At 37.2% G+C, this 18,820-nt stretch overlaps 1 protein-coding gene and 1 long non-coding RNA gene across 2 annotated transcripts; one reads left to right on the top strand and one right to left on the bottom strand.

The window, feature by feature from the left end:
* Positions 1-14,069: 14,069 nt before the first annotated feature.
* Positions 14,070-15,768, top strand: LOC6652710 (TBC1 domain family member 20). Its single transcript, XM_002075045.4, has 4 exons — positions 14,070-14,253; positions 14,313-15,097; positions 15,157-15,266; positions 15,338-15,768. The coding sequence occupies exons 1-4, from the start codon at positions 14,190-14,192 to the stop codon at positions 15,552-15,554; spliced, it is 1,176 nt and encodes a 391-aa protein (XP_002075081.1). The 5' UTR covers positions 14,070-14,189; the 3' UTR covers positions 15,555-15,768.
* Positions 15,769-15,821: 53 nt separating this feature from the next.
* Positions 15,822-16,428, bottom strand: LOC124460967. Its single transcript, XR_006954871.1, has 2 exons — positions 16,325-16,428; positions 15,822-16,261 (listed from the first exon to the last, which is right to left on the bottom strand). It is a non-coding gene; the product is annotated as an uncharacterized LOC124460967 (long non-coding RNA).
* Positions 16,429-18,820: the final 2,392 nt, after the last annotated feature.

An 18,820-nucleotide genomic window follows, 5' to 3' on the forward strand; every position in this document is an offset into this window, starting at 1 on the left:
TCAAAGGTTACAAGATACGGTCAAGCTTAATTACGACCGATTGAACCAAATCAAAGCATACGAGATACGATCAAACACAAGTATGGCCGGTCGTACCACACGCATCCGCAGGCGATTTCGTCTAAGAGGGAATATGCGTGGGAGGCGTAACATAGGAAATCGGCTGCACCCAAACGAAAGCGTGAGTGAGACGAAGCTTGAGTGCATAATTACGAACGAAAAAGGGCATTGGCCTAATAATGAAACCCAAGAGCGCAGAGTGGGAAAGACGATAAGAGAAATGAATGCACTAGTCTAGCATGCGTGTGGCCTTCGGAACAAGCATGGGAGAGCATACACCTACACCACACGTACACTATGCGTGTACGACAGCAAGAGAGAGTACCGGTGGCCAATACAGGTGATCTCTGCTTACGCCAAATTGGATCGCGAGAGGCCGAAACCCGAGGAGCAAGAGAGAGTAAAAGTGAGGGCCAAGCAAGCCCACGAGACGGGTGCGGGGGTGCATCCCGCTGGTCCGAAATGAGTGAGGGCTATGCTTGTTAATCGGGGAGTAGGGGGAAGGGAACAAGTACATGCGAGGCGAAGCAACGAGAATTAGAGACGCGAGAGCGTCAGCGGATGGCTTGTGGGCGCATGCTGCGATTATGTTAATCTTTTACTAAGAATGATGATATTAACTAAGTTAAAACAATAGATTTATTAATCATAGCAAATGTATGTATATATAAGTTCCAGTATGGGTGAGAGGGCAAGGCTGGTATAACGAGTGCATCAGGTGGAGCGACGGGCGACGGCAGCAGTCGACAGAGGAGAGAAAGCGTAAAAAATCAACGGGAGAAGCTGGGCGGCCAATAGAAAGGCGCCGCAAAAAAGAGAAAAATGAAGGACGCCAGCATAGCGACAGAGACGCTATGCAGGCAAGGGAGAAAGACAAGGGAGAAAGAAAAGGACAAGAAACGGATGGGCGCTCAGCCACAAAGAAAGTGGACACGTCTGCGCCAAGGATTTACGGGACTTTCACCACGCATAGCAACAAGTAAATGCGTGGGTGAAAGCAGAGGGTCGATGGAAAAGTACCAGATGTATCCTGAGGCCATAGGATCTGTCAATATAAAGGCGGCATAATTTAAGGAAAGACATCAAATCATAAAGTCGTGATCAAGCAACAAGTTCTTAAGGCCTTACGAGTAACCTTAAGAACTTGTCAAGTGAAAACAAATCCTGAGAAAAGGATCTAGGCAAAAGTCAAAGAACTGAGAAGGCCTTACAAGTAACCTTCAAGTTTGTCAGACAACAATTGGTCCGTTGAACAGCACAAAAAGGACACCGTACCCAAACATTTGCACAAAGAGAAACGTCAGGCGGCTCCAGGCTAATCCATAGGCCAGTGGATGGCACGGTTTTCATACTTATTCTTGTTTAGGGTTTTTGGTTTTTGCAGGATTTTTTGTTATGGGATTTTAAATTTCCTCAAGGTGAGCTTTTAGGGAAAATTTTTTGCAGATTTCTTCGGGGTTTTTGCAGGTTGTTGTTGGATATACGGGCGTATCCAATTTGGATAGATTCTGGAACAGCATGCGAGGCGAATGTTATTATTATGAGTCCGGTTTTAACCAGGTTTTGTTCCTGTTTTTTTTTTTTAGTATTTTTCGGACTTTGAACTTTTAACTCATTCAATATTTCTTTTTCGTCGATGTTGCATAATTCATTTGCTGTAAATCACTCCTTTAGATTGGTTAAGCAATTTTTGTTCAGAGGCTGTGACTTCCATATCAGCCAGAATATTTAGTTTAAGTAACTTTATTGCCTGGTTTTTTTTTGTACTGTTCAACTTCACCTCCGCATGTGTAGTCTATGGTTTTTTTTAATAAGAAACGGTGATACTTTTTCAAATGTTTCATTGTCTTTTCTAGTTATCACTACGTATTTTGGGTTGTCTGGATTTGTATGTTTGCTGTAAATTGATGTTGTTATAAGTCTGTGGACGTCGGGCGGTTTGTCCATTGTTGTTGTTTTTGGGCTGGCGCCATGCACTAAGTCGCGTGGTTTTTATACCCTTGCAGAGGGTATTATAAAATTGGTCAGATGTTTGTAAATAGAGACGTTTCCGACCCCATAAAGTATATATTTGCATTTGCTGCTACATAGCAGCAATTTCAATAAAAATATTGCTCTGCTCCTGCTACTGCTCTGATTTCGAAGGGCTACGTAGCATAGCAGAGAGCACAAACGGAAAACGATTGCTCTTCTGCTCTGCTCCGTAGCATACATCGTCGGAGCCCAGAGCAATAGCGAGAGCAAAAAATTTTCGATACGCTATTTGTAGTTGTAGCAATAGCACAAGCATTAAAAGCGAGATGAGAGCGAAGCAAACAATATAAATTTTTGTGCTACTGCTACGGAGCATTTCCTTTTCTGTTGCTCTCGTAGCGATTTCGTAGTCGCTCTCGTAGCAACTTTGTAGTCGCTCTCATAGTAGATCTGTACTAGAGGTGGGCATGGGCCGAATGTTACATCCAACCCAACTCAGCCCATGGGCTTAAAATTTCACCCGCACCCGAAAGCTAAAACAAATTTGGACATTCAGAACCAAATCCAAGAACCATAAGCATTGGGAGAAAGGCAGCCACGAATCACCCTGTCCCTATATCCACGTCTTCATATATTCATTTGTGCAAAAGTAGTGAAATACTTTAGAAACTTTTAAACTAAACACGGATCAAAAGCATTGGCTGACTCATGTTACCCAGCGATCGTGGCCACTGCTAATATTGCAGATGCATCCGCTATATGTTAACTTGCATGTTGGATTTATCCCTGTTGTGCTCCTAGTTTGTGAAATTACAGTTTCCCCTGAATGTCCAAATTTGTTTTAGCTTTCGGATGCTACGGAGCAGAGCAGAAGAGCAATCGTTTTCCGTTTGTGCTCTCTGCTATGCTACGTAGCCCTTCAAAATCAGAGCAGTAGCTAGAGCAAAAAAAAAAACTCCGACGTAGCATAGCATTTTCAATCCCTGGTATATATATTCATATCTTAATCAGCATGAGAAGCTGAGTTGATATAGCCATGTCCGTCCGTCCGTCCGTCTGTGCGACTGTGCGTTTGCTTTTTACACAGCCGTCTTAAGAGCTATCGGGCTGAAATTTTTTTGGTGGCTTTTTATTACTCGGGAAAATTAAAGTATGAAAATAATCAGGATCGGACCACTATATCATATAGCTCTAGAAGAAACATTTTCATGAAAATTGGAGTATCGCTATGAAATTTACAAATCTGATAATATTGGATATAAAACCCCAGATCCCAAAATTTGAATGTGATCGGATAAATATAACACAAGTTACAGTCAATATAATAATCGGCTCTGCTCCCAGTTCTGCCGGCAGCGCTGCTTGCTTTCGTCAGACGCATCGCTACATAAACTGTATGTGTATGCGTGCCTTGCTTTGCTTTGGGAATGAGGGAAGAAGAAGAACAAATTGTAGTATAAGAAATTGTTTGTATTTTGATGCATGAGCATGTCAAATTATTATTGCCAATGACTGCAAGGGTATATAAGCTTCGGCATAGCCGATGTTAGCTTCTTTGATATTTGTTTTTGTTCTAGTTGTATTTTGTTAAGTGCACTTGCGTGACTTTTGTTTATTAGCTGCTGAGAGTTTTTCGGTTGCTCTTTGGGTACCTAGTGAACGCAGATGTAACACGTCTTGTCTTCAAGAAGTACAGAGTGGAACTGCTGAATGAAGTAGTAGTTTATGGTTTTTAGAATAATTTCTTTGATTTGTGCATAAGTGGAAATGTCTTTTAATTTGTAAGTTATTCTTAAAGTTTTTGTTTGGCTCTTTTTAGTGATGCCAATTGTTCTTCTAATGAGGTAGTACATTTTTTAGCCCAAATGGCATTCGTGAGTGCCCGTATTGATCATGCTCAATGTGGTGAAAATGTTTGTTTGTATTGGGAATTGGTATTGGGAACTTGTCATCATAGTAATCTCATTTAGACCACGATATTCGATTACTAAGCGGAACTTTTGTTCATGGAATGCGTCTTCTTTTTTAGGTAAAATCCAGAGTGGAGAACAATACGGCGGTTTCGACTTTCGAATGATTCCCTGTTTTATCATTTAATTTGTTTATTGACTTCTTCGTGAAAGATTTCTGGGTATTTGTATGGGTGTTTGTAAATTGGTACCTCGTGCTTAGTTCTGATATAATGCTTTATTGTACTGGTAAAGGCCAAATTTGACATGCTTTGAGATATTTTGTACGTAATAGTCGTATGTAAATGGTTGGGAGAAAGTTTGTTGGGTGCGAAAGATACACTTTTATTAAGCTCTATTATTCCTTTTTCTGTTTGAACAGGTTTCTGGAGAATTCAAATAATTTTCGTTGATAATATTTATTAAAGAGCCTGTATCTGTAACCTATTTTAAAGGGATGTTTTTGATTTTTAGTTCGAAATAGGGGTTCCGCTTGTTCTGTCCTAGGCTGATTGATGAACATTTCAGACCATTACTTTCTACTCTGACCACTGGTACTTTCTCTTTGATTTTTAGTAGGTTGATTGATGAACCGTGTGTTGTTTTGCCTATAATAGGTTCGCCCTGAATTATTTTGGTTTGACATGTAATTTGGATTCCCTGAATTGCTTTCACTGTTAGATTTGGATTTCTCTGTCGAGCTGTTTTCATTTTGACCCTCTGTCCGGGCTATTTTTTTCAAATTGGGCACTGTAGAAATATCAAACTTCGCTAATAATTCGCTAATGGCAACTCTTACATCTTATATTTGTAACATTACTCATTACTCATTAAATTACTCTTCTATCATCTTGCAAACTTCACACACGTCTTTTAATAGGTTATGGGCCCAGGACACGCATACAAGAAAAGACAAAAGAGGAATGACGCGAATACTACGATGTTTGGAAGCGGCAGGCCCAATCTTACCTAGTGATCAAAGGTTGTTGGAGTGTGGTGTGAAATGGACCATCAGAGAAGGAAGCGTCACTAGACGAGAGTCTAGAGTCGACCAACTACGCACACATCGCCAAATCCAAATCAGCAAAAGAGGCTTGGGATGCTTTGGTGCAGGCGACAAAGCAAAGTTAAATAACCGTTTTGGGAAAACAGTTATTTGCTACGCATGCGGTGGTAAAGGGCATATGCGAAAAGTATGCCCAAGCGTAGTGGAAGAAGAGAGAAGCGATGAAGAGAAAGCAGCTCTTGCATCGAATACTTCGCTCTTAGTAAATGCAAATCCACATGTAGGCAAGAGCGAAACAGTGTGGAACATTGATTCTGGTCTTCAACTCACATGACAAATGTTTGGAGATTGCTAAGCAACGAATCTGAGGTTAGCAACAAGAGCGTAATAATAGAGAACAAAGAGAAACTGCATTTAAAAAGCAGAGGCGATGTAGGAATTTTGTTACATGTAAATGGCAAATCAGTTAAAGGTAATATTCATTGTGTGGAGTTGTTTCCAAATTTGTGAGGAAATCTGTTATCTGTAAGCCAAATGCTAAAAAAAGGGAAAAGGCTTGTTTTCGAAAAGAACCAATGCTACATCTTTGACAAAAATTTTTTGAAAGCCACTGGCTATTTGCAAAATGAGGTAGAGAAAGCCTTGGTCGCAATAAATGGATTCGAACCATTGCATCGTAGGATGGGCCACATTTGAGACACAAAATTACAGCTGGTAAAAGAAGCCACCGATGGTGTTGAATACTCTGTTGATGAATCGTTCCGGGATAAATGCATTGTGTGCCTTAAAGGAAAACAAACTTGTATGATAAGCAAGCAGCCTGGAATCCGTGCCGAAGGTCTTTTAGATCTTCTCCACTCAGATGTGCTTGGACCATTGAGAGTCAAGTCCTTTTCTGGTGCAAGATTTATGCTTGTCTTCGTTGATGATTACTCTCGGAAGGAGTTTGTGTACCCAATAACGGAGAAGTCAGTTCGAGATTTTCAAAAATCTGGCAGAGAACATAACAGGACGTGAAATTTGCATTTTGCGTTCTGGCAATGGGAAGGAATATTGCAACCAAGAGCTTGGACATTTTTTGCAGAATGCAGGTATTCTGCATCAGACTACAGCGCCGTATAACCCTGAGCAAAATGGAGTCGCAGAGCGGATGAATCGCACACTCCTGGAGAGAGTGCGCTGCATGTTGCTGGACTCAGCATTGCCCAACATTTATTGGGCGGTAGCCGCTAACACTGCTGGTCAATTAACTAACCGAATGCCTTGTCGAATAGCTCATCTCCGGAAGAACTTTGGACTGGATCTAAGCCAAACTTAAAGTATATGCGTATATTTGGTTGTACAGCATTGGCTCATATCCCAAAGCAAAAGCGTGGGAAGCTAGATGTTAAGTCTGAAGAATGCATTTTTGTAGGATACAGCGACACTTCGAAAGCATACGTCTGTACAGGAAATCTGATCGTAAGTTTTTATTAAGTAAGGACGTCGTTTTCATCGAAGATAATTGCAGAGATGGTAAACAGTCCCTGGAAGCAGAACCTTTGTATCAAGAAGACCTGTTAAAGCAGTCTATGTCAGAGTTTGAGTCGTGGAATATGGATACAGAAGAAACGGTCGATGTTAAGGAACTAAAGACAACCGCTGGGCACGTTCCAAATGCATTTGGTGCTCGAAGATCAAAAAGGATTGCGAATAAGCTGGAGGAGCATCACCTATGTTGTGTAGTCTCGCAAGGTGCTGACCCACTTACAGTAACAGAGGCATTAAAGTCGAAAGCACCAGATTCATGGGAAGACGCAATGAAGTCGGAAATGCTCTCTCACGAATTAAATAACACTTGGATCGAGGAGACCTCGATGGAAGGAGATCAACATCAGGATAGATTTATGTACAACAAGGTGGAGCAATATCGTGGTGTTTCCAACGGCAGAGGACCGTTCCAAAAATAGCGTTGTTTGGAATCCAGAGTGGGGTTAACCTAATTTCTTAATTAAAAAAAAGAATTGTCATTATCAAAATTGTCATAATATTATATCTGCCAGATATTCAATTAAGGGGTATATTGAAAAGTACTTTCTATCTGGCAACTCTTACACCTTATATTTGTATTATTACTCATTACTCATTAAATTAGTCTTCTATCATCTTGCGCACACGTCTTTTAATACTTTAGATAATAACATCTTTGGTTTTGTTGTTCATGGCATTTGGATAATAAACTATTGGCGGCACCGCTTTCTAACGCCAACGTATTTACTATAATGAATGACTTATGTTTTAATTCTTCAATAAACTTACCAAGGTTTCCTTAAAAAGATGTGTGGTATAGGATAGCGTGCTCGGATAGCGTTGCAAAAATCAATTTTTTCATGATCGCCTTTATCGATAGATTATGAATCCAAAAAATTTTTGAAATCGGTTGAGATTAATGTGTGCTAGAGGCTCCCAAAGTTGAGACATTTTTAGTAAATGGGAATAAATGATAATTTTTATAAAAAATTGTAACTTTAAAACTGAATATTTGGCGATTTCAACAATCGATCTTGGATTTGTTTTGTTTTATCTGAAAAGTATGTTATTTTTTAATAGCATGTTTCACATTAATCGTTATTGAACTAGTTTAAAAAATACACTAAATATTGGCGTTTTTTGAACTTTGGTGGAACAGAACTAAGAGGGATCAACTAGTATCAATACCGGACTACATACACTAGGTAGGTGAAATATTTACCTATCAGATGTATATAGTCACAATCTGCGGAAACTTGCGACACCGATGCATAAGCCATAGAACTAAACCAACCTCGCCTAAAAAAATGCGCTGCAGGTATAAGGAAGAAGAGCGCATGCGTATTTGTCTGTAGCTTCCCTTTAGTACTGGGAACTAGTTACTTTTACTATTACTTACTTTGCTGGCCCTAAGCAATGCATTTCATCATTTCGTTTCTTGTATGAAATGTCCGCAAAAAGGGTCAATCGCCACCACATAATTTAGCGGGAACTACAGAAATGGTTCACCATAAAAGAGGTAGTCAGTTGGGTACCCATGCCAGGGGTGGTGAAATGGCCACGCATGAAAGGGGTAGTTACATGGGTAGTCAATCCAGGGGTGGTGCAAAAAGTAGCCAGAATGAACAAAAAATTAAAAAATAGTTTAAATGACATTTTTTTATACCCTTGTAACGCACAGAAGGAGACGTTTCCGACCCCATAAAGTATATATATTCTTGATCAGCATGAGAAGCTGAGTTGATATAGCCATGTCCGTCTGTCCGTCCATCTGTGCGAATGCGTTTTACTCAGCCGTCTTAAGAGCTATCGGGCTGAAATTTTTTTCGGGGTTTTTTATTACCCGGGAAAAATAAAGTATGAAAACCATCAGGATCGGACCACTATATCATATAGCTCACGAAGAACTAGAAGAAACATTTTCATAAAAATCGGAGTATGCTATGAAATTTACATATGTGATTGTAAAATAATTGTAAAATAGAGAGTAAAATTGTTTTGTTTGTATATTGATGAATTGAGTTGCTAATTTTGAACATGTAAAATTATTATTACCAAGGACTGCAAGGGTATATAAACTTCGGCATAGCCGATGTTAGCTTCTTTGATATTTTTTTATTCTGAATTCGTTTCGTTTTCATTTTTTTTTTTTTTTTTGTTGACGCTTGTGTTTTTAAAGAAATGCTTCTGCAACTGCATGGCCTTTTGCAGTTGTTCTTCAGGTGATTCACTGCCATCAACCATCAATTTATTGCATCTAGGGAAAGAAAGTGAACATTAAATTTTTTAATTAAATAGGCAATTAATTAAATAATACCTACCAAGTAATACTTCATAAAAAACGCTCTCGTTTTTCAAGGCAGCTTTGCCTTGAACGCCACATACATTGTATGCTAATACTACAGGATTAGCCATACTATTTTGAAGGTTTTTTAAAATTCCCCGAGCCATTATATGGATCCTACTTGCATCAATCTGTAAACAAAATAGGAATTAGGATTTAAGAATTACTTGAAACTGTGTCGTATACTCTCTCGGTTTGTGTCGTTTATTTCCATATTTATTTCGTTAAGGTCCTTCACGGTCTGAATTGGAAGTTTTTTGGCCACTTTTTGCCTCGTCATTTTATAGTGGCAGTCTGCTCGCAGGAAGCTTCTACAATAACCTCGATTTTTTCCTGAGTCACTTTTTGGTCAGCTAAATTTTAAAATATTTAGTATTTACATTGGTATGCATATTTAACTAAAAGCTCATTAGATCATACATATACCTTTTAAAGAATGTATTTCTTTCACAAGAATATTCAATTTTTCCTGGACCACTTTCGTCTCGGCTAAAAAATAGATAAATAAATTTATTAGATCATTTTAAATAAAATATAGTGGCACTTACCGCGGGACGAACGAACTTATTCTGCTAGTTCGTTAACAAGTTGTTCAAGGCGCCCAATAGTTGAAGAACAATTGCAGCTAGGTATTTGATCAGAAAATTAAAAGATTTAATACTTAATTTGTTTCTATTTATTCAAATTAATTAGCACAACTTAAGCACTTACCGTTATTAAAAAAGTCCATCCGCTTAAATTTTCTTTGCGGACTGCCCGACATTTTTTTAGAATTTAAGTTATTTAAATTATTTATTATTTGATTGAGTTGTAAAATCCAATTATAAAACGCGTAAATATCCACTCAGTCGTCACAAATCGTCAATACGATGTAGTAAAGGCATTATAAAAATATCTGTCAAATAAGGAAGAACGACCGCCTTAGAAGTAAATTGACTTAATTTAAAAATTTCTTCAGATGGTGAAGGTTCTGCATCTACTAGGTAAATCCTATGTCACAGGAGTTGAAAGGCTGAGTGTAAAAGCACTAACCATAGAATACATAGATGCGTCAAACTCAAGATTTTTTGATTACAAACGCTAACCTGAGCCTGGAACCCCAGAGAACTTCGGCAAAAGCCGAACAGCCTAGAACCCCAGAGAGCGGCCGCAGCGAGAGCGAAAAACGTTCGCTCGCAGCAGTGTCGCTACGTTTCGAAAATAATTCAGTCTGCCACAGATCGCAGAACGATGAACGTATGTCTGTGTCGCTGTGTTCTCGTTTTGCATTTGTATGTGTACACTCGTCGGTACATGCTCAGGCTTCGTAGTGTGTGTGTGACGGGAAGTTGTACAACATCGCATTTCAATCGCTCGCTCGCAGACTGTTTGAGTTTTCGACGAGCTAGCGACAATGCGAAAATGAGATGCGTGCTTAACTACAGAACTCGACGGCACTTTTCAAAGTATCGACGTGGCTCTGTTGTTAGTGTGCTCGCTTGGCGATCGGGCGGCCGGGTTTCGACTCCCAGCTCGGTCGAAGATTTTCATAATGCTTTATATATTTTTTTGATACATTTTTATTTACTTTATATACCCTTGCAGAGAGTATTATAAAATTGGTCAGATGTTTGTAACGCACAGAAGGAGACGTTTCCGACCCCATAAAGTATATAAATTCTTGACCGGCATGAGAAGCTGAGCGATGTAGCCATGTCCGTCTGTCCGTCCGTCTGTGCGTATGCGTTTTACTCAGCCATCTTAAGAGCTATCGGGATGAAATTTTTTTTGGGTGCTTTTTATTACCCGGGTAAGATAAAGTATATCCAGCTTACAATTAAGATTCACCAAAACAAAACATATTATCCCTAATTTGGCTTTTGGTTGGCCGAAATGATCCAATTATTTAATTTGATTATCGTTTATTATAAGAATCATCATTTTAGTTTCCGACTTATTGAAGTATTTTGGTATTCCGTAACCCTCGTGATTAAATATCATTTATAATGTTTGAGTAAATGTTGTGTGATCTTCCTTGTGGCGAAGTGTGAGCGGTGAGCTAAATTTGTGTTGGGATTTTCCCGACTTCTTTCTTGCGACTGCAAAATCATTGGTTGGGAGGGCTTAGACGCGAAGCTAAATTAACATCCTCATAGCTTCTATTTCATCTCTTTTGATTAAGTAATTGTGTAACATTCGGGCTCTAGGGACTTTGTTTTATTTTATGTTATACGGGTGTATTCAGTATTGCTGCTCCAAATTTCTCACTGACCGGATTCATAACCGGGCACTTAAACGATTTATATTGCTGGAAATTGTGTGCAGATGGTACATAAGACCGGTCGTGAACGAGAAGAGACGCCGCCGGATCAAGAGATAAACCCCAAGGATTGTTCCTTTTACGTCTTCGAGACTCATTCATAAGAGATAAGCTTCTGAAGTGAGTCTCTACCGCAGTCAGCTCCGCTCGGAGTTTTTTTAAACCAGCCCTCAAAGTGTCTAAGCTATCTCTGGTCTGTCTCATAGATGTTCGCATCTCATTCTCGACCTCAGGACAAACCTCACATCCATACTTCTGGCCACCACCTATCAAAATTGAATCCTATATTCTACCTGTGTAACCTGCACACTTCGCCTGAACTGCATTGTCACACATTCAACAAAGAATATAATCATTGGAGTCAACCGCATTAGTGGCAACTATTTAGTTAATTTTAGAGCAGACAACCAATTAATGAGAAATCAATTTTAACTTTAATTAAGTAAGTATGTCGTCTCACCGACTTAGGTATACCAACACAAGTAAACCAAATATTTCAAATTTATAACAAATGTGATCACGTACTTTTAAAAAATTCTGTTCACATGCTTTTTACAAGCAGATCTTATTATCTCGCTCACTCAAGCAAACGAGCACCCTAGAGCACCAGTCAACGTCTAACGCCGGTGTTAGGGAAAACCGTTTATATGCATAACTTGGCTATTTTTAGTCCGATTTTGATCAAATTGGGTACTTTGCTTGATTTTAATATCAAATACCTTGATTGCACAAGGTAGAAAATTAGAGGAGATAATATAGTTTTTTCAAATTACGGGGGTGGAAAGGCGCGTGGCAAAATCTTTACACATGCGAAATGTGCGCATTTACTCAGCAAATATACATACCAAATTTGGTGGTTCTAGTTAGTGTAGTGTTTGAGAAAACCGGTTTTATTTAATTTGCGGGGGCAGTAGGGAGCCTGGCAAAAATTTGAAACAAACTCGACAACTGTATATACTAAACGTGACTACATACCAAATTTTTTGCTATTATAGTCTCCGAGATCTACGTGTTCATACGGACGGACGGGCTGACATGGACCATCGGACCACTATATCATATCGTTCCCATACAAAGGCTAAAGTCACAAACATTGACTTTTCTCAATAACTTCGTTATTTTCTGAGCTATTGTCGTGAAACTTAATATTAGAGAGTTTATATCGTATATCTCCTATATGAACGATCAGTCGAAAACAGTGTCTTTTGTCAATAACTTCGTAACTTTTAACGCAATTGCTTTCAAATTAAACATTTGTTAGTTTAATATATCTGTTAATGACTGTGCCTAAATTTGATAAAGATCTTTTGACTATATCATATAGCTCCCAAAGGAACGATCGGTGGAAAACAGTGACTTTGATCAATATCATAGTTATTTCCTGTTCTAAGATTGTAAGATTGTTCGCAAACTTTAGCCTTTTTAGATAAAACGTTTTTCCACTTTGATGAATATAGGTAAGGAAAGAGTTACCAAAAAACTTGCAAGGGTATACAAACTTTGACGCGGTCAAAGTAGCCTCGGCCGCTTGGTTTTTGTCTAAATCTTGCTTTTCCTATAGCTGTCAACGAAAACAACGATTTTATATTAAAATCTAATGTTCGCCTTTAAGGTTGGAATTTATGATGGATTTGAAACAGCAACCCACTGGCACAATCCACCATCTCATAACAGCTGATTTTACGGCTGCAATAGGCAAACTTGTTGCAAAGTACAGCAAGAAAAAGAAAAATGTATAATTTCTGCAACTGTTGTAAAAAAGATTAATATTTTAAATATATAGTAAGTAATTTATACAATTTTTCATATTTTAAGACCTTAAATGGAGCCAGGCTCTAAAATCTACGTATTTTTACGTAGCACAATTTTGCTGAAATACGTAGATATCTACGTACTATTTTTTAAAGCTTAAAAACAATAAAAAAAATTAATAAACCATTAAATTTTTAAATTAACTGTATTGTACTTCGTTGTTATTAATTTCATTTGTCGTTTTAGAAAGCAAATTACATTGTTTAAATTATACATATTAATTTATGTACATGTTTTACAAAAATTTATACATGTTTTGATTAAAATATTTTATGTGTTAGTCAGAAGGCTCTAAGTTTTCCTATAATCCACTTTTGGTGTGAAGCAATCCTTTTAAAGTCTCCGTGTCTAATTTGTTTCTATTATTTGTCTTAATTAAATTAATTTCTGAAAATAAACGCTCAACATTAGCACTGCTATGTGGCAAAACAAGCAAATTTTGGGTTAACTCCGTCAAGATGGGAAACATTTGGGTTGAATTTCCGTTTTTTCGAAACGGAAACGGAATTTAGTGCTGCTAACCCAATATAAATATCATCTTTTTTATTTAATTCATAATATATTGATATTACCCAAAAATTTTAAGTTTTAAAATTTGTTTTCAATATTTTTTAAAAGTACGTAGTTTTAGTCTCTTCGCACGTAGATACGTAGATCTCATTCGAAATATGTCTTATAATTATCCCTTCAGTAGCGTTTTAACTAAATTGAACCTAAACATAATATATGTATTGTAAGTATTTATTGCATTGTCTACATTGAAAAAATCGTAGAATTAAATATGTAAACCATTTAGGTTATTTTTTTTATTTTCGAACGTAACAATTAAATTCATATATTTTTATAAAACTTTTCAGGTAAACTTATGCCTTGGGACGAACTTTTTATCCCATTGCAAAATTTATTTATATTTCAATTTTGTTTCTTTCTGTTTTTTTTTAATTTCCATTCATTGTTTGCATTTTCGCTGTGAATGGCACATGTTTTCCAGTAAATGACAAATTTTTAGTGTTGCATTCATTACATTATATTATTTCACTTTGGTGTTATTAATGTTGCTTTGTGGGAATAAGGTATTCGTTAGCAACATTCGAGCAGTTCTTAAAATGGTAACGTTAAATGCAATACAATAAGATACAATTGCAGCAATGGCCCAATATTATTTTTAATATTTTAAAATAAGAAGACTGTCGTATCAAATCTGTAGATTCCTCAGCGGCAAGGTATATTTTAATCATGAATCTGATTGACGCTCGGGAATTAAAAATACATGATCAGCCGGGTCTTAATTTTGAGATAAGTATGGGGCTTGTATTGTATTCTGATGTAATGGATCGGCTAAAACTAATATTTGTTAAGGTCCTGAATCTGACGGCGAGATCGAGAAGCGACTAGAGATTGAACGAATTTTACAACAGAGCACCGACCAATGTTTAGATCCATCAAAGTTGCGGTACCTTGCCGTTTCATCGTTTGGTTTAGTGACTGACGATTTGCGACGTATTTTGTGGCCACAGTTAGCAGGTGTGGATTTGGCTTTATTGGAACGTGCTCCAAGTCTAAGTGAACTACAGGGACACCCAGAGTATAACCAAGTTTTGCTGGATGTAAATCGTTCTCTTAAACGATTTCCGCCGGGTATCCCTTATGAACAGCGTATTGCCTTGCAAGACCAGCTTACAGTTCTTATATTAAGGGTGATGAAGAAGTATTCAAATTTGCGTTATTATCAAGGTTACCATGACGTGGCAGTCACGTTTTTATTAGTCAGTGGCGAAGAAGTCGCTTATGCCATTATGAAGCAACTTTCAACAACGCATTTCTCAGAGTGCATGCAGGAAACGATGGAAGCCACACAAAGGCGTCTTATGTTCATTTGGCCTATTGTTAATTTTGAAAACCCTAAACTCTTTGAGTTCTTGCAGCGCTCAGCCGTGGGCACTTTGTTTGCTTTGCCGTGGTATTTGACCTGGTTTGGTCACAGTTTAAACTCCTATAAGACAGTTGTACGCATATACGATTACTTCTTAGCATCACCTATGCATGCTCCAATATTTGTGACTGCTGCAATTTTGTTGTATCGTGCTGATGAAATCATGTTGGAGGACTGTGATATGGCATCTGTTCATTGTGTGCTCTCTAAAGTATGTTCTCTAAAGTTCGTTACAAGACATTTTAAATTACTCTTCAAAATTTGTTTTAGTTACCTGAAGACCTTCCGTTTGAAGAATTGTTAACGATTTCTAGTAAATTGTACGACACATACAGTTTAACAGTAATCGAAAATGAAGTAGAACAACTTTTACACAAAGAGTAAGTTAATATTAACAAAAAAAAAAAAAAAAAAATTGTCATTCTATGAAATACTTTCATATTGTAAATAGAAAAGAACAACGACGGCTAGAGGATACGATTATTTTGGAACGACGCAAAAAACAACTAAACCGTGCACCGTTCGCGATTGGGAAATTAAGATTAAGTCAATGGCTACCAATCCTGTTGACGCCAAAATCTGTAATAGTTACTACAGCGGTTTCTATCGTTGTTGGCTGTTGTGCTTACTATTATAAAAACCAATATCTAGCTGCAGGCATTAGTTGAGTGAGTAGTCTCTGGCATCCCTCACATGCTGTATTTCAATATGGACTCATCAGACCGAAATGCAGTTTTATGGTTCATATATCCGTTTATTAGTGGAAAAAAATGTATTTACATTATTATTAACTTATGCTACGATTGCAACACATTTGTATATACATATATGTACATTTAAATGAGAGTAATATAATTCAACACATTAAAGAATTAAAAATTCCTCAGCGTTTTCTGTTTGCTAGGATATGCTCCAATACGGCAATTACCTTCTCAGCACTTTGTTTATTCATTTGAAAGACAATATTCTGATTTTTTGCATTTTGTTGCTTGAGAACTAAACTTAGTTTTAATACCTGACTCATGGAACCACCAAAAACACAATCACCGATAACTAAACGAATATCCCAAAAAAAAGACTTGATGATTTGATTACTTTTTGAATATTCACAATGATTCATATGTTTTAATACTTCTGGTTGACGTGCGTTTAATACTGCAATTACTATGCGACACAATTCAGGTCTTAATCTGGATCCAATTATCCAGCTTTCCGTATCACAACGATCTAAACAGCAGATACTGTAATACTGTGATATAGATTTTGTGGCAAGAAGAAAATCATTCGAATTTTGAAATCCATATTTGTGAGATAACCGAAGTGCTTGTTGGTCATTTATGTTTCCGATCAAATAGTCCACCGAAAGGTGAAGAACCTTTTATGAGAAAAATACAAACATAAAGAAAGCGTTTAAAAAGGAAGCCTTAGAATACTTTACTTCAGTTAATATTTCTTTATTTTTGATATTTTTAAGTAGATCCATTGTGTCAAAAACTAATATACTTTTCACTTAGAGACAACATATCGATTTTGTCAACATTTTGCAAATATCGATGTTTTTCAAATTTTCGATATACATATGTATGTAAGTAAAATAGCCATATAGACATTAAACATATGTATAAGTCCTGAAAATGCTTTTTTTTTGGGAAACGTATTCCATTATTTTTTTATTTTTTTCGTTTATGGTTACATATCAACGCTACCAGAATTTCTACAAATTTCTCTTGTAAGCAAAAACAATAAATTTTATACCTACAAATTATTATTTTTGGGTCGGATTTACTTTAATTTCGGATTTTTTTTTCGACAATTGGTCCGATCCTTTATTTTCCGCATTTTCAGCATGAAAAGCTGAGTTGATATAGCCATGTCCGTCCGTCCGTCTGTGCGTTTGCGTTTTACTCAGCCGTCTTAAGAGCTATCGGGCTGAAATGGGTGTTTTTTATTACCCGGGAAAAGTATGAAAACCATCAGGATCGGACCACTATATCTGTTTATGCCCAACCGGGCAACACAAGGGTTAAAGGAGGCGAAAGCTTTCACCTCGCGCCGCTCTCCCGATGATGCCCATCGCTCTCCCCACAAAAGAATTCCCCACACTTCGCTCCAAGCGGGGCTTGGTGCCCTGCTCTTAAGTAAGCTAGTTTTAGTTGAATTATATACCTGAATATACGTACAAGTGAAGTGAAATTTCTCTGCGTGTCAACAATTTACTGGGAGGAAAGAAGAAAAAGGGAAAATTCATCTAGCTGCCCCAAACCAGAAGGAAGTTCGACCCCCCTACATAATCATTTGGTCCTTCGAGCCGGATACTAAGATCCTCTCGAACCATTAGCATCGGTGGAATTTCATCCATATTTCAAGCTAAGTAATTTTTTCCAAATTATAGGTATATGAGTACATGTACATACCTCCAGCATCCGTACCCATACTCACATACATATAATTGTTGCCCTTGATTCTCCTAATCCAAGTAAAATTACTTTCGCGCAAATTTTTCCTCCTCAAAGGAGAGAAAATTTTGGTCCCCAAATTTTCATACATATATATGTGTCCAGTACATAAGGCGCCATATTGGTTCGCCCACTTCAAGTTTTTTTTCCTCGCACTTTGGCATAAATAGGCCAAGTATATAAGGCGCCATATTTTTATTTGCCTATTTCCAATATATATTTTTTTTTCTCCTACATAAAATATATATATGCAAGCAGAGTGTGTGAATGTGACAAAAAATTACAAATTTATCCAGTGCTACATTAAATCCAAAAATAAAGGTTTTGTGCAAAACAGTCCACTCCTGGGAAAAGTGTGCGCGCAGTGAAAGGTGGTTCTAACGAAGAGAAGAAAATTTTCATTACAACTAATAAAGATTTAAAAACAAAAAAAAAAACGAAAGTGAACCACCCTCTCACGTATAAAAGCCACACTTAGACATTTCTGGTGTCCCGCGACACCCTATAAAGTTGGGGCATATCGGTTAGACACAGCAAAAGAATATATAAAAAAAGAAAAAAATTAATTTATATAAAGAAATCCGATCCATTCACACCTCTGCATATCGCCATTCCACATTTTCCTATTTAAAAAAAAAAAAAAAAATTTTAAATACATATATATATACTCCAACATTTTACATATCCATACACATACATATATATACATATTTTTCCATACATAAAATTTTACATATATATATTCATATCCACATACATATATATACATATTATTCCATACATAAAATTTTACATATATATATTCATATCCACATATACATATTTTTATCCATACATATATTCCACAAAAATTTCTAATTTTTTCGCACACAAATATATTTTTCCATCACCGCGAACAAAATACCGCTCCCCCTTGCAGCCTATATACATACATACGTGCATACTGTAAATAGCTATATTTTAAATAATAAATAGAAGGATGGATTAGTATTTTTCCGATTTGATTCTGGTCGTCTGCGCAGAGACAACTTGTTCGTTTCGTCGCCGGAAGAGAAGAGAGACGCCGTCTCTCAACCGATCGAGGACTTATCGCTAACCATCGATACTTATTACTCACAATCGATACTTATCACTAACAATCGATACTTATTACTAACAGTCGATACTTATTACTAACAATCGATACTACAATACAGGTTTCGGTATATACATGAGTATTTAACAGACTTTAAATAATTGGAATCTTACAACTCGGCCGTCCTGACGAGGAATCGACCTCGATTCCAATTGTTAACAATGAAGGGGGTAAATAAGAATCTTAAGTGGCTGGTGTCGCCTTTGTTTGGTTATCAGAAGTGCAATCTTGATCAGGGGCAACCCATAGCTTTAATTTGGAGGCTTCTAGGACCCCATCATATGGTAGTTGGGTGATTTGGGAGCCCTCTACATCCCGGATAACATATCGGTCATTCGGAAGT

Source organism: Drosophila willistoni, unplaced genomic scaffold (assembly GCF_018902025.1).
Source record: "Drosophila willistoni isolate 14030-0811.24 unplaced genomic scaffold, UCI_dwil_1.1 Seg169, whole genome shotgun sequence".
NCBI classification, from domain to species: Eukaryota; Metazoa; Arthropoda; class Insecta; order Diptera; family Drosophilidae; genus Drosophila; species Drosophila willistoni.

What these genes read in the sequence shown, in the direction of transcription:
- LOC6652710 (XM_002075045.4), top strand. Translation starts at nt 14,190, where the DNA reads ATGAATCTGATTGACGCTCGGGAATTAAAAATACATGATCAGCCGGGT. An exon ending in TTCATTGTGTGCTCTCTAAA is followed by an intron (nt 15,098 to 15,156) that starts GTATGTTCTCTA and finishes AATTTGTTTTAG; the next exon opens with TTACCTGAAGACCTTCCGTT. An exon ending in GAACAACTTTTACACAAAGA is followed by an intron (nt 15,267 to 15,337) that starts GTAAGTTAATAT and finishes TATTGTAAATAG; the next exon opens with AAAAGAACAACGACGGCTAG.